At 38.5% G+C, this 27,735-nt stretch overlaps 1 protein-coding gene across 4 annotated transcripts in view; it reads right to left on the reverse strand.

The window, feature by feature from the left end:
* The window catches only part of OSBPL8 (oxysterol binding protein like 8), a 166,558-nt gene that overhangs the window by 92,303 nt on the left and 46,520 nt on the right, over positions 1-27,735 (reverse strand). The window contains exon 1 of one of the 4 annotated variants that reach the window (XM_018047583.1): positions 8,754-8,863. Coding sequence is in view for 1 of the 4 variants with exons in the window: in XM_018047580.1 (XP_017903069.1) it covers positions 8,754-8,795 (42 nt within the window). In the remaining 3 variants the exon portion in view is untranslated. Of the gene's footprint in view, positions 1-8,753; positions 8,864-27,735 lie in introns of those variants that run through there. The other 3 variants (XM_018047581.1, XM_018047582.1, XM_018047580.1) reach the window with 3 other exon arrangements.

Consider the following 27,735-nt stretch of genomic DNA (forward strand, 5'->3'; position numbering starts at 1 on the left):
TATTTCCAGATCCCTCTGTACTCCTAGAAATTGCCAAAGACTCCAAAGAGTTGCTGTTTATATGGATTATACCTATTCATATTTGCTGAATTAGAAATTAAAAGTGAGAAATTCACTATCTTTGCTAGCTGATCATGGGCAAGTCACAGTGATAAGTCAAGTTGACAGTATACATACTTTTCCATAATCATGTGATGAAATGGCATTTTACCTCTGTAGTCTCCTCCCTAAAACCCAATCTAATCATCAAAAAAGCATCAGACAAATCCCAGTTGAGTGACACTGCAAAATATCTGACTAACACTCCTCAAAAATGTCAAGATTACAGAAAACAACTAAAGTCTAAGAAATTTTAACTGCTAAGAGGACCTTATGGAGATGTGATGACTAAATGTAAAGTGCTACCTGATGGGATTCATACACATAGAAAAAGAATATTAGGTAAAAACTAAGGACATCTGAAACAAAGAGCAAAATATGGACCTCAGGTAACAATGTATCAGGATGGATTCATTAACTGTATCAAATGTACCATACTAGTATGTTAATAATAGAGGAAGGAAACTGAGTACAAGCTATATGGAATTCTTTATGTTCACAATTTTTCTGTAAGCCTAAAACTCTTATTTAAAAAAATGAAGCTTATTTAAATTAAAAAACCACTGCTTAGGAAAAAAATTAAGAAAATTTGGAAACACAAGAATACACAAGCATACACTCCATTAGCCAGCAGAGGAATGACATCACACTTCAGGCAGTCTTGGGTAAAAAGTGCACTAGACGTTCACGAGAACGAGAAACAAAGCAGATAACATCAAGTACCAGGTAATTACTACAGAAATAATTCAGCCCTCACAGACCCTCTGAAAAGATCTTGAGCTCCACAGTCCTGAGAGCATGCTGAGAAAATCTCCAAACATAATGGTAATACAAAAGATTTCTGACTTGGAATTTCTGCTGAAGTACTGTATAAAACACTGGTTATTTCTTCTACTTTTTCAAAGTTAACCCTTTCTCTAATTTAGCTCCCCAAACTTATTAGAGTCCCATCATATACCTGGAAAATGTTTACATTATTCAACTTATAAGAGAATTAAGAATAACTTTTAAAAGTTAAAAAAAAAAAAAAAAGGAAGACATACTAAGAATCTAAGCACTCAAACAATAGAAAATACTGAGTAATATTTTCCCACTTGGGCAGTTCAAACATTATAAATATTTAAGTGTATTTAAGTACTGCTATTAATTTATGCTCCTATTGAAGTAACAGATCTAAGTGATGATCATCAATGGCCATAAAATTTTTTTGAAGTACTGATACATAAATTTATATGCTATGACCCCACTTATAAAATCTCATGCATAAGATATACACATGAATACACTTAGGAAAGAGGCCTCCAAAATAATAACAGAGGTTACCTCTAGAAAATAAATTTTATTATATTTTTCTTAAATACTGCTTAAATATGCCACATTGGCATGTATTACTTTTATAGTCAAAAAAGATTAAATGTATTTACATATTAGGCAAATGAAAATGGATTATATGCCTCCTGATAGTAATACACAACACCATCAATGAATTATTCTTGTCAAAAAAAAACAACCTGAATCTGAGCAAGCCTCAGGTTAAACTATCCACCTACCAATTTGCAAGAAATATAAGTAACTGAAGAACACATTAAATAATGACCATGGGGGAAAATCCAGATTGTAGGAAACCTACAGGACGACTACCTTATTTCTTCAGTAAATTGAAAATAAAAATTAAAACTGAAAAGGAAAAATCAAGAACAGATGCAGGAGAAACTGAAAAGATTTAAAAAGACAAAGTGACTTATCAACCAAGCCCAATACAAAGAATAAAACTAAATTTAAGCAATAACTAAATATTTGATATTAAAGAATTACTCTTTTTTTTAGAGTAAGAATGGTATTTATGGTTAAAGTTTTAAAGCAAAGTCTTTATATTTTAGAGATTATACTGAAATACTTATGAATAAAATGATGCATATGGGATTTTCTCAAAAAAAATATGAGGTGGGAAGGCAGGAGTATACATGAACAAGACTGATCTGAACTAATAATGCTGAAGATGAGTGATGGGTACATTAGGGTTCATTACACTAGTTCACCTTATTTTTTAAACACGCTTGAGGGCACTCCCTACTGGCCCAGCGGCAAGGACTCCGCCTGCCGGTGTAGGGCACATGGTCCAAGAAGATCCCACATGCCATGGGGCAGCTAAGCCCACAGACACAGTTACGGAAGCCCACGCGCCCTAGAGCCCATCCTCTGCAACGAGAGAAGCCACCGCGATGAGAAGCTCACACCGCAGCCCGAGAGCAGCCCCCGTCTCCAGGAATGGAGAAAGCCCTCATGCGGCAAGGGAGACCCAGCACAGCCAAATACACACACACACGCATTCAAAACTTCACACAATAAAGGCTGCAAGGAAGGTCTCTATTATCATTCTTGTATGTGTGATTAAACGGTTATAGTCAGCAAACGGTTATTAGGAAGATGAAGCTATTTTAAAGTAAAAGACAAGGAGTATGTAGGCAATAAATTGGTGACTAAAATGTCTAGTTATTTCATTATTTTACATAAGAAGATCTCTGCCACCCAAGAATTCACCTAATTTAGGAGCTTAATCTAACTGGCAATTCCTTAGGTGAGATGCCCCACCCGACTACCTGATTTTGGATTATTTGGCAATAGGGCCCACTTCACTAGGCTGGGATGCACCAGAGGTTAGTACTATGACGATGGTGCGTAGAATAATGGTCTCCCCAAAAGGTCCACATCCCAGGAATTCCCTGGCAATCCAGTGGTTAGGACTGCGGGCTCACACTGCCAAGGGCTCGATCCCTGGTCAGGAAACTAAAATCCCACAAGCTCAGCTGCCAAAAAAAAAAGGCAACAACAAAAAAAAAGATATTAGAATCTGTGAATGTTTAGAAGCCTTAGGATCTGTGAATGTTAATCATATGAGGCAAAGGACTCTGCAGATGTGATTAAGTCAAAAATCTTGAGAGAGAGCAATTATTCTGAATTACCTGAGTGGACCCAAAGTAATTCCAAGGGTCCTGACAAGAAGGAGAGTGTAGCAGGAGGCGTGACAACGAAGGCCAGAGGCTGGACGGGGGGAGGAAGCCACGAGTCAACGGAAGACTGCTTCCTCCAGGTGTCCACAAACAGAAACGGACAGTCCCCTCAGAGCCTCCAGCATGAACACAGCATCTTGTTTTTAGGCTTCTAATATCCAGAGCGCCAAGATAATCAGCTACTGCTACTTTCAGACTACATTTGTGGCAACCTGTGGCAGCAAGGGAACCAGCACAGGAGCTGAGCTGCCTTCTGAGAAGCGGAGCTTCCCATAACTACGTGAGTTCATGCCGAGGCTGGACGACCTCAGTCAGGGGGTACTGTGGACAGAATTCTTACATTAGACAGACTATTAGACTAAACGATCTCTAAGTTTCCCACAAAGACTAAGGGGGAAAACTAGCCACAGGACGCAGAGGTTTGCAAAAGGCTCTGCGGATAGCATAATCTTTGTTAAAGTTGAGAAGAAAAGGCCTCTCTGAGGCAATCCTGAAGTATATAAGCATTAGCCAAGCACTTAGCAGGGAGGTTTCAAAGGGTATTCAAATGTTAGATGAGCATATGTACCAAATTTGGTGACCCATTTATTATAGATAAGAAACTTCACAGCCTTTCTCCCTCCATTTCCACTTAGGGCTGAGAAGGGGGATCTAATAACAACCAAGTGCCATTGTACAAGAATACTTTATGAGCATTAATTGACATATAGATAATTTATCATTAGACTTGAACGCATAACTGTCTTAAAGGTCAGTTATTGAGACACTGTGCACCAAAAATACTGTCCTTTTAAATCCAGGAGATCTTTCCAATCCAGGGATCAAACCCAGGCCTCCCTCATGGCAGACAGATTCTTTACCATCTGAGATGCCAGGGAAGCCCCCAAACAAAAACATACAAGATACTAAATCAATAATGGTAGTGAAGAAACAAATTAATGGTACGGTTGACCCTTGAACACGTAGGTGTGAACTACACAGTTCCACTTACAGGCAGACATTTTTCAACAGGAAATACTTCAGTGCTACAAATCCGTGGTTTGTTGAATCGCAGATACCAAAGAACCATGGTTCCGTACCAAGTGTCAGAAGCTCTACCCCAACCCATCTCCAAACATTCAAGAGTCAACTATATTTAAACAAGAGAATAAAAACAACCACCTTTAAAATCTGTGACCTGATCAAAAATAATACAAAAATAGGCAGTTTAATTCATTTACATGCCATATACCTGTATACATACATGCCAAGCTGTATGTTGTCATCAAATGTTACATATATATAGAAGCCGTACTTCTTAGAATGTGATTTAAAGCGCTCAGTAAATGGTAATAAAATACCAATTTTACTTTATGAGCACTAAATCATAGTAATCAGTAAAAATTCATCTAGTAAATATAAAACTCTAAGTTTCAGGAAGCTGGGTCATCTGCAGGCCCCTCAAGAAGATACTTATTCATTTACTACATTCTAAGAATTACTGAGCTAAATCATCCTCGCCGTTCTTTCCACTTCAGAAAGCATATGACTCAAAGTGTCCAATTTAAATTAGAATCTTAGGAGTTTCTCAACTGAGAGTTCCTAATAATACTACAAAGATTTCTACACGGTTTTAAATTTTTATTCTCTTCTAAAAAGTCATTTATATAATCGATTTTTAATACAACAAAATATCTCAACCTTTAATAGACTTTATAACTTAGTTTCCTCTGGTAATAGCATAGCATACAAGATATTCAAAAGACAGGACTTTCCTTAATTTAAACAATTTTTTTAATATACTTCACTTATTTGGTTTACCTCAATCTATTCATAAATATTTGACCCCTGCACTTAAAGAATTTCTCAGTGGTTAATTTCCAAAGTGTTATGAGTTCTGCACTTTTACAAAATATTTTAATACATATATTAAATGTAAACGTGTTCTGAAGTATCCTGAGTATAAAGATTGAATTCGTATTTTTTAGTATTTACTACCTAAGACATACAACACTACCACAAAAACGGAACTATAAACAACAAATAAGCAAGTGAATTTTTTAAAAATAGAAAGCATAATCTCATGTAGGACAAGAAAACTGAACAAGTGGACACTAAAGTCAACTGAATCCCAGCTTTCACCACCTCCAAGACTACAAGTAGTCTCAATCAGCATCTGTATCTCTCACTCTTCTAAATCGTCTCAAATCCTGCTTCCAGATTCATCCTGTCCACCTTCATAAAACTATTCAGTGACACACCACTGCCTACAGAATCAAGTTCAGAATCCCTGGTTTGGCACTCAAAGACTTCCATAAGTTTGGTCTCTATCTGCCACACTGATCATTAGTCTTATAAACAACATTCAGTTCAGTTCAGTCGCTCAGTCTTGCTGCGACCCCATGGACTGCAGCACGCCAGGCCTCTCTGTCCATCACCAACTGCCAGAGTTTACCCAAACCCATGTCTATTGAGTCAGTGACGCCATCCAAACATCTCATCCTCTGTCGTTCCCTTCTCCTCCTGCCCTCAATCTTTCCCAGCATCAGGGTCTTTTCAAATGAGTCAGCTCTTCACATCAGGTGAACAAAATATTGGAGTTTCAGCTTCAACATCATTCCTTCCAATGAACACCCAGGACTGATCTCTTTAGAATAGACTGGATGGATCTCCTTGCAGTCCAAGGGACTCTCAAGAGTCTTCTCCAACACCACAGTTCAAAAGCATCAATTCTTCGGTGCTCAGCTTTCTTCACAGTCCAACTCTCACATCCATACATGACCACAGGAAAAACCATAGCCTTGACTAGACGGACCTTTGTTGGCAAAGTAATGTCTCTGCTTTTTAATATGCTGTCGAGGTCGGTCATAACTTTCCTTCCAAGGAATAAACAATACTACCTTCCAATTTTTCTATGTGTTTCCCCCTGAATAAACCCTGTGCAATTAATTCCGCCTTTCACCTTGTCTCTTGCCATCCTCCCTTTCTAGAATGTTCTCCTTGCTCATTTTCAATCCCGTGACCCCTATACCCTATTCATGTGTGTTCTCTTAAGAAACCTTTTCACAACTTGTGTAACTATGCCTTACGTCCCTCATCTGACACTTAGTAAATGCTCATTACTGCCTTATCTATCCATCCCTCTATCTGGTTTTCTTAAAATAAACATAATTCAGACAGACTACATTTTATATCTCTTAACATCCCCTTCACTGGCCACAGCACTTTGTATAAGACTGCACTCAAAAGAAGCTAACTAATACTACAATACTATCTTAAAAACTAGTGCACACAATTAGGTTTTATACAACACTGCCACCACATACTGACATGTTGGTTTATATTTTCAAAGAACTTTCTGGTTTCACTAGATCATACTGTCCCTGTCAAGTAGGCAGGATGAGTATTCTTGTTTATGTATTTTTCATTTGCCTCAATATTTTAAATAGTAAAAATGAGATTCAGAGAAAGTGCAAATCCAAAATTACTCAACAGTGCAGGACTTTTAAAAATGTATTTTGTTGCCTCTTCTGCCTCTAATTATTTATATTTTTGGAGAAAATGCTGAATACTAATAGTTATATTAACAATAACCATACTAGCTTTTATTTACTGGGTATTTATAATGTGCACAGATGTGTAAAAAGGAATTTTATAGATATATTATCTCAATTAAAACTCAAGTAAATATTAAGTAGTATTACTACTAATCTTTATTTAAAACGCAAGGAAAATTGGAAACGCTGAGAATGTAACTAAGTGACAAAGCTCAGATTTTAAAACACAACCAAATATCTACAAAGCCCATGTTCTCATCCACCTCTCTTGGATCTAAACTAACTAGCTTAGGCCATGCAGTTCAAAGGTGATATTTCATTAATAGATAACTCAAAGGTGGACCTCAAGATTAGTTTCGAATAGAGAAAATTTCAGCAGTTCACATTGAAATCAGTGGTATTACTGTTTCTAAAATAAGCGAGAATATTTCACTGAAGAAACAATGAAGTGCAAGAAGAAAATTGATCTCATTGTGTTTTAAGGAACTTGCTCTAACCTCTCAATATCAATAGAATTAATAATAAAAAACAAATAAAACTTCAGCAGTACAGTGCAGACATTCCGGTATAGAATTTAATACTATCTACTTAGGTACTAAGTTTAAAAAGATAACAATAAATTTTAAGCAATTCTATCCAGAAAGACAGGTATGATGTAATCAACATGTTAGTGGCAAAGGAAAGTGTTCAGAGATAGACCTCAGTTGCATCATTTAAGCTGTAGCTTTTAGAGAAGATAATTAACTTCCCTGAGCCTATTTCCCTGTCTTTAAAAGTGAGGATAAGCAAATATCTGTTGCAAAGACAGTCTGAAAAAGTGTATACTCAGAAAACAGCAATTGCTATTACTGATATTAATATCATAACCAAAAGATTTAAAAGATTTTAGCCAAAAATGAACCTTCAGGAAGTCCATTAGCTTTAAATAAGAAAATATTTATGGTAAAGTAAATAGTATGCTCCAAGAAAGGCTTTCATCTTTTTTTTTTTTTTTGGAAGACATAGTGAAAACAAAATAACCTACCATCAGTTTTCCATTTAAAATCGTCGTTACGATAATCTTCTTCATAAACCAAGTTCCGTCCATGTCCATTTTATTCTCTATTGACAAGCTATCATTTTAAAGTTTAACTTTTTTTGACCATTAAAGAAACAAGTTTGAACCAGAAATTCAGGAAAGGGCGGGACCACGTTAACACAAGCAAGCAGAACTTCATTTTGCTGTCAATCATTACTGACCCTACATTAGAGCCTGAACAAAGAACACTCACCGAATTAAAAGTCACAAACGTCTCAATCTAGTAGTGACTTTCAACCTCACAGTAGCATGAAAGAAAAGCTGGCCTCTGCATCATTCCAATATTGTAACTCTGTCAGAGAATCTACCACCTAACAAGCCACACAGCTATCAGCTGGCGACATTTTACCCACTGGCACCTTTAATTTAGGTAGTACAAACATTTCTAATAAAGAGTCTATAAATTAGTATTTAATGGCATCTTTAAAACTGAAACAGGAAAAATGAAAATGAAATGATCCTTGGGCAAAATGTTTCTATGCATGACAAAGCATCATTTAATTTACCCCACTGGTTAATTTTTACTTTTTTAATTACTAGAGAAGGTACACTTATAACCACCACCCATACCTAAGTGTTTTAATTTCAGAATACAATTCAATCACAGGCAGCAATACTTATTAAATCTTCACACTTCTATAGAAAGAGTATGTATGGCAACATATATTAATAATTATATCTTAATTCTTTCATTCTGTCCCCAGCTGCACAATTTAAGATTTACAGACATTTGATTTTTTCAATTGTGAATAACCTCTTGATTTCAATAGACAAAGTTTCTTGAGGAAAACACGAACACAAACTATTATATCAATATATGGCCAGGGAAGCAAGGAAAAAGAGGCAGGATAGGGTGGAAGTGGCAGAAAACTGGGGTATGCTTCAACAAGCTTTAAACTACCTATAATTTTTATATCGACTTTTTGGAAGTTCGTTTTAAACACATTTTAAAAATAAAATGATGGCTTAAATCAAACACTTCCCAAGATAGATGGTAGTACCTTATTATGCTGTATTTGAATCACTCACCAAAATTCGGTCAGGTTCTCCATCTGCCAAACTTGCCTCCATAGTGAAAGAAGACAGGTTTACACTTCTCTTTCCATTAATGTTTAGCCATCCTGTAAACTTGGAAATCCTGGAAGAAGAAAATCATACACATTAGTTCTGGTATAAAACTGTGATAAGTGGAGACTAAAACATCAAGTATACAAGGATGGAGGTATCATTTTAGGCTGAGCTTATCAGGAAAAATCAATAACGGAGAAACAGATTTTGACATGGGCCTTGAAGAACGGTAAAAGTTCAGAAAAAAATGAACGACAACATTCCAAGTGAAGAGGAAAAGCAAGAGCCAGGTTAAAAATATGAAACTGTTCAAAATTGGAAAAGATGCCAAAACCTACTTATAATTGAGGAAATAAAATTAGATTCTTTTTCATTATTACACTGGCAAAAACTAAAGTATGCTACCATCCAATGTTGGCACAAATGTAGGAAAACAGATGTTCTCACTTTTGTGAATAGAATATAAATGGAAACAATTTAGGAGAGGACAATTTAATGAGAGAACATAATATATAAAAAACTTTGTGCTTCTGAATTTTTCATTTTTACAATGAATATCTATTATTTTTATACTTATTTTTTATTTTTAAAAGTCTTAGAATTATGTCTTCACAAGCCTTTTCCTTTGAGCTTTTTAACTAACAAAGCCTCCAAGATGAACTCCTATAATAATTATATATATCCAGAAGTCTCTAATAATCTAATAATTCTTTCTTAAAACAATTAACAAAATTAAAACCAAGAAATAGGTAGATTTCTAGTCATTTCTTGGAGTTCCAAATCATTTTCTTGTTTTTGCAAGTATAAAAGGCTGCACTGAAATATAAATACAGGATGACCATCCTGTGCATACGAGTCAGCATCTTTCTTCAGCCAACCCTGTCACTGTCCAATGGGCTCACAAAGTTGCCACGGTGGGAGGGATGAAGGTTATGCATGGGCTCAGCAGCATGACCCTCCACTCACCAAGACAAATTTGGCTACTGCCACTGCTGAGTGCCAAATCTCCTGCAAGAGACCTACACTGAGTCCCCAATATGACACTGTTCCCTGGAGTGATCAGCCAGCTACCTGTGACAAGTTGATTACACTGGACTTCTGTCTCCCCTGATGGCTCAGATGGTAAACAATCTGGCTGCAGTGGGGGAGACCCAGGTTTGATCCCTGGGTCAGGAAGATCCCCTGGAGAAGGGAATGGCAACCCACTCCAGTATTCTTGCCTGGAGAATTCTAAGGACAGAGGAGCCGGAGCCTAGAGGGCTACAGTCCATGTGGCCACAAAGAGTCAGACAAGACTTAGCAATTAACACACTATCATGGAAGGGGCAGTGCTTTATTCTAGCTGAAATAGATACTCACTCTGTGTATAGATTTGCCTTTCCTGCACAGAATGCTTCTGCCAAAACTACTATCCACAGACTTACAGAATGCCTTATCTACTTCCTCCTACTATTCTATAAAGCACTGCTGCTGATCAAGGAACTCATTTCAGATCCAAAAAAAAAAAAAAAAAAGCGTGGCAATGGCCCAAGGAATTCATTGGTCTTACTATAATCTCTATCATCCTAAAACAGCTGGTTTGATAGAACAGTGGCATGACCTTTTCAAGACTGATCCAGAACACCAGCCAGGTGGCAATATGCCGGGGTCCAGCCCCGGTGGATCCAGGGAATTCGAAGGGTGGACGGCGTTGGCGTGGAAAGACTTGTTTATTTATTAATATAAGATTAGATTAGGAAACTATAGTGTAGTAGGAAGATTAAGTGGAGGAAGAGGGCTGAATAGCTTGGTTTACGCAGAAGGCCAATAAAATTCCAGACAAGGAATTTGCACCATCTACGTTGGGCCACCGGCGCCCGCTTGAATATCTAAGGGTGCCTCGCCTTAAGCTCCCTTTCGTGCGGGTCTTAACAGCCAGGGCAAGTAAGTAGACCTGGCGAGCCTCCGCGCCCCAGGTGGAGATTCAGCCTGAATTTAAAGTAAAGAGCAGAGAGAAGGAAAGGGAGAGAAGAAGAAAGAGAGAAAAAGACACGGGTGGAGCCAGAGTCCCAAGAAACCAGGCCGAGAGACTAGTTCGAGAAGCTGGCCCGAGAAACTGGCCCCCGGCCCCTGGCCCCCTCCTTTATTGTTCAGAAGGCCTTTTATACTTTTGATAAAACATGGAGATCAATGGATAACACAAAATTATGTAGCGTTCGCAACCCAGATTCTTTCTGTATATCATTTTGTATACAAAAGGTCTCAGGTGATTTACATTATCTTCTGGCCAAGAGGCTTGTTAACACTTTTTGGCTCTCTTCCTTAATGAATGTTAATTTTGTTTCCCCTGAAGTGTTTTTCTTTAATCTGCATCTCCTTAAAGCATTAAAGTTACATCTCTATAGAACAAAGGTGCAGTGGGATAGAACAAAGAAGGTACTTAACTCAAAGATCTAATGTTGCTAATACCAGGTCTACTGCTTGTTTTTCTATATACCAACTATATCTAAAAATAAAGGATATGAAAATTTGGCAGCAAGCATTGACCCAAAAAATGAAACCTTTAATCAGTCCTATTCTGAAGGTTTTGACTCCTCGGAAGCCCCTACATTCCTAGGATGTTTTAAGCTTCCTGTGCCTCCTGCGGTCAGGAGGCCTCAAACAATCACACGCGCAGCTGTACGAGTCCTGCAGGCAGGCTAGAAAGCCATCAGAGGGTTTTTGGATTGAAACACTCTTTCAAATGCAGAAGACTAAAGCCCTGAATTGACTTTTTCCAGAAAATGTCAGAAGAGTGGAAAAGCAGAGCACAAAAGCCGGCAGATTTTTGTTGGGGTACATGCTTAGGAATTTCCAGAGGGGTCCCTGAAGTCTGAGCACGCCTTGCGTATGTCAGCTTCCTTCCTCATGACCTTGTCATGGGCGGGATTCCTCACACTGGCTCCCGGCAGCAATACCTTGCACGTCTGGGCAAAGATCCCCCAAAAGTTCTATGTGCTATGAACGTCCAATATATGGTGCTGCTTCTCGCATAGCCAAGATTCACAGGTCCAAGAATCAAAGAAGGAAACAGAAGTGACATCATTTATTGGCCCACAAGCAAAATTTTTATTATCATCACAATGTTGTTTTAGTTTCTGGTGTACAGCAAAGTCATTCAGATATAAATATATACACACACACACACATACATATTCTTTTCTGTTATGGCTTATTGGGGGATGTTGACTATACCTCCTTCTGCTATACAGTAGGACTTGGCTGTTTATCTATTTTATATAAAGTAGTTTGTATCTGCTAAGCTCAAACTCCTCATTTATCCGTCCCCCCATTCCCTTTCCTGGTTTAGTGACTGTAAGTTTGTTTTCTGTATCTGTGAGTCTGTTTCTGCTTTGTAAGTAAGTTCATGTCCTGTTTTAGATTTCACATATAGGTGGCATCAGATGGTATTTCTTTCTCCTTCTGACTTGCTTCACTTAGCGTGATAATCTTTAGGCCCACCCATGATGCTGCAATGGCATTATTTCATTCTTTTTTACAGCTAAGCAGTGTTTCATCGTGTATATATACCACCTCTTCTTTACCCCTTCATCAGTAGATGGACGTTTAGGTTGCTTCCATGTCTTGGCTGTTGTAAAATGTAATTAGAGTTTTCTCCAGACACATATCCAGGAGGAGCATCCCTGGATCATATGGCAATTCTGTTTTTAGTTTTCTGAGGAACCTCCATACTGTTTTCCATAGTGGCTACAGCAACTTACATTCTCATCAACAGTGCAGGCGGGTTCCCTTTTCTCCAGCATTTCTTATTTGTAGACTTTTCTTTAACAATGGTCAATCTGACCAGCATGAGGTGGTACCTCACTGTAGTTTTGATTTGCATTTCTCATACTTAGTGATGTTGACAATTTTTTCAGTGTCTATTAGCCATCTGTATGCCTTCTTTGGAGAAATGTCTATTTAGATCTTCTTCTCATTTTTTGTTTGGGTCAGTTTTTTTGTTACTGAGTTGTTATCAGCTGTTTGCATACTTTAGAAACTAGGCCCTTTTTGGTCGAATTGTTCACAAATATTTTCCCTAGTCCCTAGGTTGTCTTTTCACTTTGTTTATGGTTTCCTTTGCTGTGCAAAAGCTTACAAGTTTGATTAGGTTCCAGCTGTTTATTTTTGCTTTTATTTCTATAGTCCAGGGAGACTGACCTAAGAAAACATTGGTAAAATTTATATCATATAGAGTATGTTTTGCCTGTATTCTCTTCTAGGAGTTTAATGGTGTCATGTCTTACACTGAAGTCTTGAGGCCATTTTGAGTTTGTTTTAGTGTGTGGTGTGAGGATGTGCTCGAACCTCACTGCCTTACGTGCGGCTCTCACGCTTTCCCGGCGCCACTCACTAGTAAAATGCTGTCTCCTCTTCCCATGGCCTTTGCTCTGCTGGTCTAGAGGTCTTAGTCCCAAAGGAAGGAACGCTTCCACTGAACTGGAAGTTAAGCCTGCCACCTGGCCCCTTTAAGCTTCCTGTGCCTCTGAATCAGTGGGCAAAGAGGGCACTTACTCTGCTGGCCTGGGTAATTGACTCTAATTATCAAGGGGAAATGGGACCACAATGCCACAGTGGTGCTAAGGAGAGTACGTCTGGTTACTGGAAATCCCTAAGGGCATCTCTTAGTACTACCATGTCTTCTGATTAAATTCAACAGAAAACTTCAATAGCCCAACCTAGGCAGCACTACTACTGACTCAAACCCTTCAGAAACAGTTTGGGTCACTCCAGCAGTAAGGGACTATGGCTATCTGAGGTGCATGCTGAGAGCAAAGGGATACAAAAAGGGCAGTGGGAGAAGCAGTCTATAAACCTCAGATCCCACTACATTACCAGTTACTGTCATGAATATTTTTCCTTATTTTATTATGAAGGTTGTATATGGTGTGTTATATATGCTGTGTCGGAGAAGGCAATGGCACCCCACTCCAGTCCTCTTGCCTGGAAAATCCCATGGATGGAGGAGCCTGGTGGGCTGCAGTCCACGGGGTCGCTGAGGGTCAGACACGACTGAGCGACTCCACTTTCACTTTTCACTTTCACGCATTGGAGAAGGCAATGGCAACCCACTCCAGTGTTCTTGCCTGGAGAATCCCAGGGACGGGGGAGCCTGGTGGGCTGCCGTCTATGGGGTCGCACAGAGTCGGACACGACTGAAGTGACTTAGCTTAGCTTATATGCTGTGTATATTCATCAAATAACTGGTTTCTTCTCTCTTCTTATCATATAACATAACATACACTGACTTTACATCATAGTAGTTAATTACTCTTAACTTTATATCAATATTTAACTTATAGGATATAAAGGAGAGTGAACGTCACCCAAGGACTTTGCAACCTGCCCTGCAATTTCAGGCTTGCCAGCCCCCACAAGCACGTGAGCCAATTACTTAAAATAAATCCATCTCCTTATTCCCTTCTTTCTTTCTGTATATACGTTTATCTAATTCATTCTGTTTCTCCAGAGAAACCTGACTGATAAAATAAGTATGTGTGTATTCATATCTTATCCATACGGACATAGCTATATTTATCTCATTGTTCACTCTCACCACCTTCCATATGCTCCTCTGTATCTCCTCTTCCACAAAAGCTAAAAGGATGAGAACTCCATTTTACAAATCTTTAATCCCAGAATTCTGTATGTGATTCACATTCCGCAAATGCAATGCATTTACGCAGCATCTGGAAGGCAGAAGAGAGACAGAAACAAAGCCATTCTTCTGAATGCAGCAGCCACCTGGACTGTGACAGATATGAGGTTTCACAGTAATCACCGAATGCTCCCTGCCAGCTCCCTATGTTGGCACTACCTGCAAGCCGTATCAGCAGCAGCAGTGAAAGCTGACAACAGTCTTTCAAGCTCCACACCTACAGCTTTCCCAATAAATTTTAAGAATCTAATTCCCCTTACTAGTTTTCCTTTTGCTTTAAGTATCTATAGTGATTTGTTTTCCTCAATGAACCTGGCCTGACAAGAGTTTTTTAAAACTAATAATGAAAATATATTGTTTATTAGATAGTAATCAGTGTGGAGAAGAAAAATTAGGAAGGGAGCAATTATATGACATGTACAGTAACAGCGAGAATTTTAGATAAGAACGAATCTGAGTCCAAGATCTCAGTAACATGAGGGGGTGAGCTGCTCAAGTGCCTAGAAGACCCTTCCAGGCAGAAGAGGAAACAGCAACCACAAAGACCCTAAGGCAGGAGCATGAGGCTTGTTTAAAGAGCAGCAAAGAGAGCCTTTCCTGGTGCTCCCAACTCAGTGGGTGTGAGTGTGATACCTGGTTGGGGAATAAGATCCCACATGCTGTGCAGCATGGCCAGGAGATTTTAAAAAATCAGAAAAAGGTTTTTGAATTGGTTAACAAAGCAAAATTCACATTATGTAGTCTATAGGCACACACCCAAAACAATACAAATGGTACTTTATAATGCAAAAGGTGAGAGTACAGAATAAAGATAAAATATTTAAAAAACAAGATAAAGAACATCAAGAAGACTAATACGGCAAGTGGAATAAGGAAAAGAGCAATGGGTAATAAGAACAGAAAGGTAACTATGTCCCAAATTGCCAGCAGCCTCATAAGACAGAAGGGCTCTGACTTACTTACATGCTGAACGAGATGGGGAGTTACCTGCTGAAAAGAGAGCAGAGAAGGAACAGAATCTGACTTATGCAGGATTCCTCTGGCTACCGGCTAAGAAAACATTAGCAACTGGAAGACCACTGCTATAATGCAGGCATGTGCCAGAAGAGCAGCAAGAAATGTGGCAAATAGTGTTAAATTATTTAAATATTTTGCATATGGAGTCAAAAGGATCTGCTAATGAACAGATACAGAATGTGACTTTAACGAGAGAGACAGACAGAAGTATGCGTGGGGGAGTAAGACCTAGATGGTCTGTGTCCTGAGCAAAGAGAAGAATGAAACTGCCACTAACATATGTTGAGTACATTATAGGAAGACTTGAGGAGGAAAGGTCTGAATATCACAGCTCCTTTGGGATGTATTTACTGTGAGAAACTAGTTAGATGAATAGAGATATCAACTGGATATAGTCAGACCTATGACAGTGAGGTTAAGAAGTCCAGGTAGAAATGTAAACTGAGAGTCAGCATATAGATGAATTTAAAACTACGAGACTAGTGAGATCTCCTTGGGAATCAGTGTAGGCAGAAAAGAGGACAGAGTTCAGAGCTCTGGGGTACTCAATATTAAAGAATCAATATTTATAGAATGAATAAATCCCAACTTTTGCTTTTCAATTTTCAGATCTACTCAATATAATTATTTTATGTAAAAACAAAATCACTCTATATAAAAAGCTAAAACAATTTTGAAAAGAAGACCAAAGCTGAAGGTATCATGCTCCCTGACTTTAGACTATACTAAAAAGCTACAGTAATCAAAACAGCGTGGTATTGCCACAAAAACAAACACATAAATCAACAAAATAGGGAGCCCATAAAAAAACCCACTCAACTGCAGTTAACACAACAAAGGAGGCAAGAATATACAATAGGGAGAAGACAATCTCTTCAATAAATGGTGCTGGGAAAACTAGACAGCTACATGTAAAAGAATAAAATCAGAATATTTCCTTACACCATATACAAAAAAAACAAAACACAACCTTCAAAGTGGATTAAAGATCCTGATGTTAGACCAAAAACCATGAAACTCCAAGAAGAAAACATAAGCAGAATACTCTTTGACATAAATCCATAAATATTTTTTGGATATATCTCCCAAGGCAAAGGAAATGGAAGCAAAAATAAACAAATGGGACCTAATTAAATTTAAAAAGCTTATGCACAGAAAAGGAAACCACTGACATAAGGAAACGACAACCTACAGGATGGGAGGAATTATTTGTAAATGATATGATCAATAAACGGTTAAAAAGCTCATGCAGCTCAATACCACAAAAAATAATACCATCCAATTAAAAACTGAGCAGAAGACCTGAATAGACATTTTTCCAAAAAAGACATACAGACGGCCAACTGGCACATGAAAATATGCTGAACACTGCAAATCATCAGGGGAATGAATGCAAGTCAAAACCACAACAAAACACCACCTCACAATCTGTGAGAATGGCTCTTACCAAAAAACCCCACAAATTACAGATGCAGATGAGGATGTGGAGAAAAGGGAACGCTCTCATTCCCACGGCTGGTGAGAATGTAAACTGGCGCAGTTACTATGAGAGATAATATGGAGGTTCCTCAAAAAACTAAAAATGGAACTACTATGTGATCCAGCAACCCCAGCCCTGAATATATATCCAAAGAAAATACTAATTGAAAAGATACATGCACTCCCATGTTCATTGCGGCATTACTTATAACAGCCAAGATACGGAAGCAACTTAAGTGCCCATCAACAGATGAATGGATAAACATATGAGATTATATATCTATCTATATACATGAGATATATATATATATATCTCTGTATCTTAATCTTTCTCTCTCTCTCTCTCTCTATATATATATATATACATATATATACACACACACATTGAAATGTTACTTAGCCATAAAAAGGATGAAAGTCTGCCATCTGCAGCAAAATGGATGAACCTAGAGAATATCTTGCTTATTAAAATGTCAGAGAAAGACAAACACTGTGTAACATCACTTATGTGTGGAATCTGAAAAATAATATAAATAAATTTTAATGCAAAACAGAAAGAGACTCACAGCTAGAAAAAACAAATCTGTGGTTGTCAAAGGGGAGAGGTAAAGGAGAAAAAAACAAGTTAGTGGTTTGGGTTTAACAGATACAAACTACACAACAAGGATATACTGTATAGCATAGAGGATTATAGCCATTATCTTATAATAACCTAGGATGGAATATAATCTGCAAAATACTGAATCACTATGCTATACTCCTGAATCTGGGCACTTACCCTGTGGCCAGTGGTAAAGAATCCGCCTGCCAACGCAGCAGATACAGGTTCGATCCCTGGGTTGGGAATAGCCCCTGGAGAAGCAAATGGAAACCCACTCTAGTATTCTTCCCTGAGAAATCCCATGGACAGAGGAGCCTGGAAGGCCACAATCCATAGGGTCACAAAAGACTCAGAAACAACTCAGGAAGTGAACAACAATACTTGAACCTAATATAATATTGTAAATCAATTATACTTTAAGAAAAAAATAAATTAGGGAGCAGGAAAAGAAAGATAATTGCCCTAAATTCCTCACAGTTGAAACTAGGGAGCTGAGATGCTACTAACATGTCAAGAAACAAGTTTTTAGTATTTTCTTTGAAATCAAAGACTATAACTGAAAATATATAATGAAAAATCCTAGAGGGAGAGGGTGATTGACTGGAAGCTTAAAGTATAAGCAGACTCGTTTCCCCCTCTTTTAAGAGTTTAAAGCTAATCTGAGAATAAAAAGTACAGTTTAAAAATTAAACCAGTGATTAAACACAGCCTGGTGGCAGCAGGCTCTAGGGAGCAGACTTGGAGAGAAGCAAGGCAGTCTCCTATTGTAACTCTTCCTAAACAGTGTATGTTGCTTCTATAACCAAAAAGAATGCCCAAGTTTCTTGTAAAATAGTACAGTGCTTCACAATCTTGAAGACGCCTTTCTCCAAACTGCCAAGCTAAAGCTAGGCCTGCATCCTAATTTAAACATAATTACTAGCTGGATTCAAAGTTTAAAGACTCTGCTCCCTCTTTTGTTCCTTTGTTATCAGTACTCTAGATATGGTTTGGGGGCACTGGTGCCTCACTGTCTACCCTTAAACTAACAGAGTTCCTAGAGAAAAAAAATGTATAAAAATCTTCTCTATTCTGGGCTTGAACTGTTATTCCAGTCACAGAAAAAATGAAGGAGCATCTACTAAGCAAGACTGATGATTTTAACATATGTCATTGAACCATAATAACTTCTTGACACTGTTGAATGATGGCTGTCTCTGAAGGCAGTTACAAGTTGTATAAAGATTAGATTGTGGCTCCTATCTCACAGGATGCTCTTTTGTTAAATGCTTAAGTTATAAAAACAAACATTCTTTAAAGCAAGAATGTCTATCAATGAACACACCATACATCTAAAGATTAGCACTGCGTTCTTAACACTGGAAACTGGGATTAAATTCAATAATCTTCACTTCATTCATTGCCAATTTGATTTTTAAAAAAAGATTGCAAATAAGAGTAATTTGGTCTAGTTAGTCTGAACTAATGTACAGTATTTATAGTAGACTAAATCCTAAAGGAAAGTCTAATATAATGAGAAATTAATTATACAAATGTGCACATCCCAAAAAGCTAGCACCAACATGTAATTCATAAGCAGTTTGAAATGTATATATATGTGCGCATGCATACCTGCACACACACACACACACACACACACGATTGCTTTATTAGAGCAGCTTATCCAAATGGCTTTCAAAGCAGTGTAGTACATATTTTTCATGAAATGTATTCATACTTTGGCGCCTATGAGTTATGTTAAGATGTTTTCCATTCTAAAAATAACAACAAGAATGATAGTGATGGTTCTAATGGAAGACTGAGAGGCAAGCAAGAAGCTGGAAAGTGCAAGAGGGAAGCATGGTTAGAGTGTAAAAGTCAAATTACCCTACTGTGGCTGTACAACCCTAGGGAGACAGATGAGAAAGATGCGTCAGGGAGACAGAGAGAGAGAAGAAATAGTCTGAGCTGTCAGACTATGTCTTGGAAAAGAGAAAGGCATGGTAAATTACCTAAAGATATGAAGTTGAAAGGAGAGAAAAAATCTAGATGACTCCTCTTATCTGGATTTCTCTGGAGTATGAGGTATATAGGCGTTTTCAAGCACTGCCCCTCCTACAATACCCTCATTAAAAGCACCTCATTTCACAAACATGAGGCTTCCCTGGTGGCTCAGACGGTAGAGAATACGAATGCAGTGCAGGAGACCCGGTCGATCCCTGGGTTGGAAAGATCCCCTGGAGAAGGGAATGCCGATCCACTCAAGTATTCTTGCCTGGAAAATTCCACTGACAGAGGAGTCTGGCAGGCTACAGTCCATGGGGGTGCAAAGAGTCGGCAGTGACTGAGCCACTTTCACATGTGTGTCTATTTCATAAAGTCACTATAATCTAGTTTGCATTTATCTGCTGCTGCTGCTGCTAAGTCCCTTCAGTCGTGTCTGACTCTGTGCGACCCCAGTGACGGCAGCCCACCAGGCTCCGCCGTCCCTGGGATTCTCCAGGCAAGAACACTGGAGTGGGTTGCCATTTCCTTCTCCAATGCATGAAAGTGAAAAGTGAAAGGGAAGTCGCTCAGTCGTGTCCGACTCTTCACGACCCCATGGACCACAGCCCACCAGGCTCCTCTGTCCATGGGATTTTCCAGGCAAGAGTACTGGAGTGGGGCCTAACAACACATTAAAGCCCAATCAATTAGTCAAATTCTGAACTAGAAAGGCATCCAAATACTTTTTATATCTCTGATTTGGCAAATTCATTGCATAGTCCAACTAGATGCACTCCTTTAGATAGACGTGTGTCTGTGTGTATTTCAGATATATTTGGTCTTCATCCACCGTTCCTTGTTCACAGCTCCCAAAACCTTTGGAATTTTCTGAGCACAAAAAAGGGGGGTGGTGGCAGATAATATTTGATCTCTCGTCCTCAGTCCCTGAAAACTCTTCAGGGAAGGTGACTTTTGGATCTCACCCAAAGGTAGGGGCTGGTTGCCAAAAGAAGCGACCATGTGAACAGAGGGTTGGAACTTTCAGTCCCACCCCTTGATCTTCAGGGAGAAGAGAAGGGCTTGAGGTTGAATCAACTACCAGTGGCCAGTGATTTAGTCAATCATTACTATGTAATAATGCCTCCATAAACACTCCAAAGAACAGCTTTTTGGACCCCTTTTTTCCAGAGAGCTTCCACCTCTGGGAAACAGACTCTTTGTCGTGCTACCATGCTGAGGCCCAAGCTTCACAAGAACAGAAACTCCTTCATTCAGGACCCTGTGCTATGTATATGTTCATCTGGCTGCTGATTCATATCCTTAGATATTCATTTATAATACATCACTAATCTAGTAAGTAAACATATTTTTTAGTTCTGTGAGCCATTCTAGCAAACCAGTCAAACCCAACAATGGGGCATGGGCCAGAAGTTCAGATGGCGCTTGGACGTGCATCTGGCATCTGAAGTGGGCGATGGGCCTGTGGGACCGAGCCCTCTCCCTGTGGAATCTGACTCTATTTCCAGGTACGCAGAATTAGAAATCAGGAGAATTCTCAGATGTCCTGCTGCTCCGAAGAATTAATTGCTTGTTGGATTGGGGAAGCCTACACACATACATGATGGCATCAGGTCTGGGAGACCTTTTCCATCCATGCAAGTGACAACAGTTACTAATAAAAAGCACAAAGAAAAAGTTAGTAAAGATTTTCTTGATTTGTTGCTTTAAAAAATACACACTGTTGATGTGAAGTACAGACAAAATGATATTGTAAGCACTTTGCCCAGAGGATAACCAGGAAACCACTACTACCAAATTTCTGACAAGGGACAAAACAAAGCTCCATATACTCAAAGCTATGGTTTTTCCAGTAGTCACGTACAGATGTAAGAATTGGACCATAAAGAAGGCTGAGTGCCAAAGAATTGACGCTTTTGAACTGTGGTGCTAGAGAAGGTTCTTGAGAGTCCCTTGGACTGCAAGGAGATCAAACCAGTCAATCCTAAAGGAATCAGCCCTGAATATTCATTGGAAGGACTGATGCTGAAGCTCCAATACTTCAGCCATCTGATGCAAAGAACTGACTAGTTGGAAAACACCCTGCTGCTGGGAAAGACTGAAGGCAGGAGGAGAAGGGAGCAGCAGAGGATGAGATGGTTGGATGGCATCACTGACTCAATGGACATGAGTTTGAGCAAACTCCGCAGATAGTGGAGGGCAGGGAAGCCTGGTGTGCTGCAGTCCACAGGGTCACAAAGAGTTGGACATAACTTAGCAATTGAACAATAAGAAAACAAATTCCATTTCCCATTATGTCTGGACCAACCGCTAATATACATAATTCATAAAATATATGGTTTATAAACTCTTATTATCTGTTGTTGCTTCACCATCATTTATATGTCCTTTTTAGGACTCAAAACACATTCGTTAAATATTCATTTACTTCTTGCCACATAAGAGACACTGTTCTAGATTCTAGACGTATAGAGAATAAACATCCTGTCCTAGCTAAAAGAGAGCAAAATAAACTGACTAGCATACTACCGTGTAATGAACCTTATGGCAAAGGAATGTGCAGGATGTGCCTGCAGCAGCTCACGAGGATACTAAACCCAGATTTCTGGAGATGGTAGAGGGAGAGAACCCCTACTCTTCCCCCAAAGTCCTTGCTAAGCCCTTTATACTGGAAAAAAATAACTACCAGAAGTAAAATATATAAATAAACCAAATTAGTATGAACAAGCGAGAAAGCAATGGCACCTCACTCCAGTACTCTTGCCTGGAAAATCCCATGGATGGAGGAGCCTGGCGGGCTGCAGTCCGTGGGGTCGCGAAGAGTCAGACACGACTGAGCGACTTCACTTTCACTTTTCACTTTCATGCATTGGAGAAGGAAATGGCAACCCACTACAGTGTTCTTGCCTGGAGAATCCCAGGGACGGGGAAGCCTGGTGGGCTGCCATCGCTGGGGTCGCACAGAGTCGGACACGACTGAAGCAACTTAGCAGCAGCAGCAGTATGAACAAAGAGTCTTTTGTAAACATTTACAATATAAAGGCCTTTCTTAAACAGTCTATTTTTAACTCAGGTTTATACTGTTTTTTAGGTTCATTTATTTGCTTTTAGATTTAGTCACAAACAAAACTAGTTTAATTATCTTCCAAATTGATATATAATTCTACGAAAGAATAAAGTAAAAAGGAACAACTGAAATAATACTAACTTATTGTACAGCTTATGATTTTTCTTAAAAATGGGTTTGGAAGGGGAACAGGTTAGAAAATTAATTTTCTAGTTTGAAGATAAAAGTTTTTTGTTTTTGTTTTTTTAGTTTGAAGATAAATTTTGATTAGAGTAAGATTCTACCACATATACAAAACACTGGACATTTTGCAGAGTTGGATACAGAGAAGAAATTATTTATGAATGACAGAACATAACTCAAAGTCATTTAAGCTTCCCTAGAGATATCAAGCCAACCTGCAGAAAGCTGCACTAAGACCTCCCTTACTGTACATTCCTAATTCCCCTTTATTACTACACTTTCCCATTTCCCCTTTAATACTGTACATCCCTCTTTCCCCTTTATTACTGAACATCCCTCTTTCCCCTTTATTACTGAACATCCCTCTTTCCCCTTTATTACTACACAATCCTATCTCCCCTTTAAAACTTGAAGGCAAGAAAAAAATCATTCCAAAGTAAACTATGTAGCTCCATGTGTTTTAAAAGAAATCAGTTCAGTTTAGTTCAGTTGCTCAGTCATGTCCGACTCTTTGCGACACATAGACTGCAGCACGCCAGGCCTCCCTATCCATCACCAACTCCGGGAGTTTACTCAAACTCATGTCCATTTAGTTGGTGATGTCATCAAACAATTTCCTCCTCTGTCATCCCCGTCTCCTCCCACCTTCAATCTTTCCCAGCATCAGGGTCTTTTCAAATGAGTCAGTTCTTCGCATCAGGTGGCCAAAGTACTGCAGTTTCAGCTTCATCATCAGTTCTTCCAATGAATATTCAGGACTGATTTCCTTTAGGATGGACCAGTTGGATCTCCTTGCAGTCCAAGGAACTCTCAAGAGTCTTCTCCAGCACCACAGTTCAAAAGCATCAATTCTTTGATGCTCAGCTTTCTTTATAGCCCAACTCTCACATCCACAAATAATTATTGGAAAAACCATTGTTTAACTAGACGGACTTTTCTTGGCAAAGAAATGTCTCTGCTTTTTACATGCTGTCTAGGTTGGTCATAACTTCTCTTCCAAGGAGCAAACATCTTTTAACTTCATGGCTGCAATCACCATCTGCAGTGATTTTGGAGTTCAAAAAAATAAAGTCTGACACTGATTCCACTGTTTCCCCATCTATTTGCCATGAAGTGTTGGGACCAGATGCCATGATCTTCATTTTCTCAATGTTGAATTTTAAGTCAGCTTTTTCACTCTCCTCTTTCACTTTCATCAGAGGCTCTTTAGTTCTTCTTTGCTTTCTGCCATAAGCAGAGTGTCATCTGCATATCTGAAGTTATTGGTATTTTTCCTACCAATCTTAATTCCAGCTTGTGCTTCTTCCAGTCCAGCGTTTCTCATGATGTACTCTGCATAGAAGTTAAACAAGCAGGGTAACAGTATACAGCCTTGATGTACTCCTTTTCCAATCTGGAACCAGTCTGTTGTTCCATGTCCAGTTCTAACTGTTGATTCCTGACCTGCATACAGATTTTTCAGGAGGCAGGTCAGGTGGTCTGGTATTCCCATCTCTTTAAGAATTTTCCACAGTTTGTTGTGATTCACACAGTCAAAGACTTTGGCATAATCAACAAAGCAGAAATAGATGTTTTTCTGGAACTCTCTTGCTTTTTTGATGATCCAATGGACGTTGGCAATTTGATCTCTTGTTCCTCTGCCTTTTCTAAATCCAGCTTGAACATCTGGAAGCTCATGGTTTACATACTGTTGAAGCCTGGCTTGGGGAATTTTGAGCATTACTTTGCTAGCATGTGAGATGAGTGCAATTGTGTGGTAGTTTGAGCATTCTTTGGCATTGCCTTTCTTTGGGATTGGAATGAAAACTGACCTTTTCCAGTCCTGTGGCCACTGCTGAGTTTTCAAATTTGCTGGCATATTGATTGCAGCACTTTCACAGCATCATCTTTTAGGATTGAAATAGCTCAACCGGAATTCCATCACCTCCACTAGCTTTGTTCATAGTGATGCTTCTTAAGGCCCACTTGACTTCACATTCCAGGATGTCTGGCTCTAGGTGAGTGATCACACCACAGTGGTTATCCGGGTCATGAAGATCTTTTTTGCATAGTTCTGTGTATTCTTGCCACCTTTTCTTTATATCTTCTGCTTCTGTTAAGTCCATACCATTTCTGTCCTTTATTGTGCTCATCTTTGCATGAAAAGTTCCCTTGGTTGCTCTAATTTTCTTAAGGAGATCTGCAGTCTTTCCCATTCTATTGTTTTCCTCTATTTTTTGCACTGATCACTGAGGAAGGCTTTCTTATCTCTCCTTGCTATTCTTTGGAACTCTGCATTCACATGCTTATATCTTTCCTTTGCTCCTTTGCCTTTCCCTTCTCTTCTTTTCATAACTGTTTATAAAGTCTCCTCAGACAAGCATTTTGCCTTTTTGCATTCCTTTTTCTTAGGGATGGTCTTGAGCACTGCCTCCTGTACAATGTCATGAATCTCCATCCATATGTTCTTCAGGCACTCTGTCTATCAGATCTAATCCCTTGAATGTATTTGTCTCTTCCACTATATAGTTGTAAGGGATTTGATTTATGTCATACCTGAATGGTCTAGTAGTTTTCCCTACTTTCTTCAAATTTAAGTATGAATTTGGTAATCAGGAGTTCATGATCTGAGCCACAGTTAGCTCCCAGTCTTGTTTTTGCCGACTGAATAGAGCTTCTCCATCTTTGGCTGCAAAGAATATAATCAATCTGATTTCAGTGTTGACTGTCTGGTGATGTCCAAGTATAGAGTCTTCTCTGGTATTGTTGGAAGAGAGTGTTTGCTATGACCAGAGTGTTCTCTTGGCAAAACTCTATTAGCCTTTGCCCCGCTTCATTCTGTACTCCAAGGCCAAATTCGCCTGTTACTGCAGGTGTTTCTTGACTTCCTACTTTTGCATTCCAGTCTCCTATCATGAAAAGGACATCTTTTTGGGGTGTTAGTTCTAGAAGGTCTTGTAGGTCTTCATAGAACCATTCAACTTCAGCTTCTTCAGCATTACTGGTTGGGGCAGTGACTTGGATTACCATGGTATTGAATGGTTTGCCTTGGAAACGATACTGTGATATTGAAAGGTTTGCCTTGGGAAAGAACAGAAATAGCAAAATACAAATGAACTTATTTACAAAACAGAAACAAGCTCACAGAAACTGAAAACAAACTTATGGTTTCCAAAGGGGACAGTGGGAAGGAGGAGATCAGGACTTCAGGATTACCATCTGCACACTGCAATATATAAAATAAGTAAACAAGGACCTACTGTATAGCACAGGGAGCTATATTCAATATCTTGTAATAACCTATAAAGGGAAAGAATCTGAAAAAGAATATACATATGTATTGAGTATATGTGTGTGTGTGTGTGTGACTGAACCGCTTTGCTGTACACTTGAAACTAACATATTATAAATCAATTACAAGAAATAGCAAGATAGCCCAGAGAAATAATAATCAACTCAGTAGCAACCAGACGCCAGCACCCAGTCTGTGGTGTCTAAACAACATTTCTCATTGAAAGAAACCATTGGAAGAAATGGCATATTCCAGATCTAAGACAACAAGTGCACAAGATGAGCCTTGTATTTCAGAGAGCACGAGAGCTATCAAACACTATCTATCAAACACTGCTAGAGTCATATAGTGAAGACTCAGGAGCCAAGCGGAAGGGGCTACCATCGGCCAAACAAGGGACAAGTTAAGTACTGGAAAAAAAAATAATAAAGGGATATAGAAGCTTTGAAAAGTAGATTTAAAAACTTAATTAACTGATCTATAAATTTCATTGCACCAACCACATATAGTCTTCTCAAATATATATATATATATCCAAACTTTACTACATACTAAGCAAAATGTAAATCTCCAATAATTTGCAAAAGGCTGAAAACATACAGACGGATCTCTGCACATAAAGCAATTAAGCTAGAAATCACTAACAAAAGGCAACTAGAAAATCTCCACACATTGTGAAATTGAGAAATAAACCTCTAAATAAGCTATGGATTGAAGAAGTAATCACAGTGGCAATTTAGGGAGCAATAAGGAAAATTAAATTTTTAACTAAATGATAAAAAACATTATTTGCCAAACTTGAGGTGAGCAGAGAAAATTTACAGCTACAAAAGGCAGTTTGAAAACCAAATCACTAGTCATCTATTTCAAAAAATGTGAAAGGGGAGCGAATCAAACCTACGAAAGTAAAGGATGGAAACAAAAAAAGAGCAGAAACAAATGACACAGAAACTAAAATACAAGAAAGGAAATCAACAAAGTTAAAAATTAGTTCTTTTAAAAGAGTAAAATTAATGAATGCTAGGCAAGACTGCACAACATGATAAAAGAACAAAAATAACCAATATTGTGATTGATAAAGACAAAATAGCAAATCCTGCAAAGATCAAAAACATTTTAAAAGCAAAACGTAAATACTTTTATACCAATAAACTTGAAAATTTACAACAAACAAATTCCTAGAAAAATTCAGCTTACTGAAACTTCTACAAAAAGAAACAGAAAATCAAAACAGTCCTATTGAAACCATAATTTAAAAAAACTTTGCAACAAAGAAACATTATCTATTATTAATGCATTGGTTTGTATTTTTCTATATCTAGTACTTTGCAGGAAGAATGGTAATTACTATTGGTAATTACAATGACATACTATTGTAACTGTATGCACCATACAAGCAGGTTATATTTGCTGAGATGACAATGGTAAATTTCAGATATCTGGCTTCAAGAACCTAAAAAATTAAAATAACATAAAAGGAACTTATTAGTCTATTAAACCACCAAACCCAAAAATGACAGTTCCCCCTCTCTTCTGTCCTCTACGCATGAACACATGTGTGTGCTCAGTCGTGTCCAACTCTTTGCGACCCCATGGACTGTAACCTGCCAGGCTCCTCTGTCCATGGGATTTCCCAGGCAAGAATACTGGAGTGGATTGCCATTT

This window comes from Capra hircus, chromosome 5 (genome assembly GCF_001704415.2).
Source record: "Capra hircus breed San Clemente chromosome 5, ASM170441v1, whole genome shotgun sequence".
In the NCBI taxonomy this organism is placed as follows: domain Eukaryota; kingdom Metazoa; phylum Chordata; class Mammalia; order Artiodactyla; family Bovidae; genus Capra; species Capra hircus.